Source organism: Tachysurus vachellii, chromosome 7, assembly GCF_030014155.1.
Source record: "Tachysurus vachellii isolate PV-2020 chromosome 7, HZAU_Pvac_v1, whole genome shotgun sequence".
NCBI lineage: Eukaryota > Metazoa > Chordata > Actinopteri > Siluriformes > Bagridae > Tachysurus > Tachysurus vachellii.
Genome location: NC_083466.1, coordinates 25,390,939 through 25,393,567, shown reverse-complemented (window position 1 = coordinate 25,393,567; position 2,629 = coordinate 25,390,939). Strand labels below are relative to the sequence as shown.

General features: G+C 32.6%; 1 protein-coding gene across 1 annotated transcript; it reads right to left on the bottom strand.

The window, feature by feature from the left end:
• Window positions 1-987: 987 nt before the first annotated feature.
• On the bottom strand, window positions 988-2,428 carry LOC132848990 (type-2 ice-structuring protein-like). The gene is given in 5 exon segments (XM_060875145.1): window positions 988-1,064; window positions 1,194-1,302; window positions 1,389-1,523; window positions 1,953-2,062; window positions 2,275-2,428. Coding segments are annotated over 4 exon segments (396 nt in total). The 5' UTR covers window positions 2,034-2,062; window positions 2,275-2,428; the 3' UTR covers window positions 988-993.
• Window positions 2,429-2,629: the final 201 nt, after the last annotated feature.

Genomic DNA, 2,629 nt, shown 5'->3' with positions numbered 1-2,629 from the left:
CACAGAAGTATAGAAAGAAATGTATTTTATTACATCTTAAAAGTATAATTAAATTCTTTTATTAACATTGCCATTTTACACCTTTAAAAATTCTCTGTAAAATGTTATTAAATAAACATGAAGACTTAAAGCATAATGAGAATACAGTATGTCCTGAAACATCTTGATAGTGAAGATATATTCTCTTCCTTCTGGGAGATCCCCAAGCTTCAAGGAACAAGGAAACCAAAATATAAAATGACATTGATCGTTATGAGTCAATATAATGTTACATCTTAGTTTCCTTGTTTTGGAGTTTTTAATTCTTCCAGCTATTTCCTTTTTTTATTTTTATTTATTTATTTATTTTTATTTATTATTTTTTTTTACCCTAATGTGTTTTTTATTCTTTCTTTAAAGTTTTCAGTGTCTTGGATACCTATTACATCCCCTGTTGTAGCTGCATTTTTCTTCTATGAGAAGATGAATCGTCAGATTCATCTATACACTGATGATAAATGCTTACAACACTGAAGTCACTCATGCTACTTTCCCCACCTTTAGAACAGCTAAGAGGAAAAGAAAGATTCACGACTCTGTACCTGAGTCACCAAAACACTGTGTTGGTTAAGAGTTTTGTTTGTGAAGCAAAATGCTGCCTTTAAACACAAAGCATATCAGTGCATGCCATAAGAAAGACACTTACATTGGATGATTAATGGCTCTAAAGTTCTTATAGGTCTAATAAAGAGGAGATAATTTGTTGGGTGATTTAATGAAAGGAAAGGAATAAGTGGAGAAACCTTATAGAGGAATCTAGATTTTATTTTCCGAGAATGTATTTTGAAATAATGAGCATTTATTAAATAATTTCATAAACACTTAAGCCTGAAGATTTTTTTATTGATCAAATTACGGTAAGTTGTACAGTAGGTTTTTTGAAAAACCATCAGTGAGAAGAAAAAACTTTGAATAATAGTTGGAACTAGTTGGTGAAATGAGGCTGAGAACATTTCAGTCAAGCTCTTTGGCACACACAAAGGGATATTTCATTTTGCAGTTCATGTCACTCCAGTCCTTATTTACTGCAGACACAGAAAACAATTTTGATTTGAAAATGACTATTTTTAAATCAAAAAGCCACATAAAACTTGAATTTAAAAAATAGTCTAAACACAATACAACTACAAAAAGAAGTCTCTAAATCTGCTTACTGCCAGAGTTTATATTCACACAGCACTCTCCTAACAGATGATTTGGTTCTCCAAAGTTCCACTTGGTGAAAGTCAGTTGAGTGTCATCAGACCAAACCCACTTAAATATCTGATGGGAAGAAAAGTGGACCAAAGTCTATTACAGGCTGTAATTTTTCAGTTTGTTAAAAAAATCTTGTTTGTTACTTAGCGAACCTGCCGACAACTAGAAAGGCCAATCCATGTTGGCTTCTCCTTGAGTTCTTGAACACCAATAAGAAACTTAACCAGTCAATATTCATTTTCATTTTGTATTGAGACCAAGTGTCCACTAAGATTCTGACAGTGTTTCTAAAAAACAAAAAAATTTATTTTACAATGAATTTTATAGGGATAATTACAGAAATAAGCAGAAATACATTCTCAATGGGACACCAGTTCATTAGGAGTTAATTAATATGCTAATTAATCTGTTATTGATTGCGCATGTAAAAACAGACCTATTTCTTGCCCAGCTGGTTTCTTAATGTTGTTTTTTCCCTGTAACGCTTAGTAAAGTTTTAATGTGTATTTTATCTCTTGACCTTTATGTATATTGCTGAAATGTTCTAATCAGCTGATCCCCATTTCAAATTCTGTTCTATAAAATAATTAAGACTCTCTGTCCTGAGGTATTACTGTTTATACTGTTATTATGACTCACCGAATCAAATCAAATGTTCTATTCAAATAAGATTCTTAAAAAAAGACAGCAAAAGTTGAAATGAAATGAATTTGTACCTCAGCCGAATCCCAGTTCATGCTGGTAGCCTGATACCTGAAGCAACGTTTGCCATAAATCATCCAGCCAAATGGACACATGCCTTTTGCTCGATAGTGTCCAGCTGACACTTCATAAATAATCAAAAATAAAAGAAAACAAACATCAAAATCTTCAAACAAAACTGCAAAGGTGACAAGGTGGTTCTTTTTTAAAACAAGTCATGTCCATGAATTAACATACTGAGGTTACAAATAAATCTAAATAATGATGCAAGATTTAAAAAGTGACCAGAGAGAGATTCTATAAGTTGTTTCTGATTTGTACAAAATTTTTAATTACCGTTTAAATGCTGATCAAATACATCTGTTATAAAAGAGAGAAAAAAGAGACATATTAGTGCTGGTTGCTATAATGACTCTTTTACTGTTTATTATCAAGGATTTAATTTGATCATTACCTGAAAGAGGTTTATCCACATCAGCTTACAAAGAGAAAAACATATTATTTTTAGCACACTTATCTATTGATGTTAATTTGAATAAAAACGTAAGGTTGTGATATTCCCCTCCTTGAACCGCCACCTTATTGTGGTGGAGGGGTTTGCGTGCCTGAATGATCCTAGGAGCTATGTTGTCTGGGGCTTTTTGCCCCTGGTAGGGTCTCCCAAGGCAAACAGGTCCTGGGTGACGGTCCA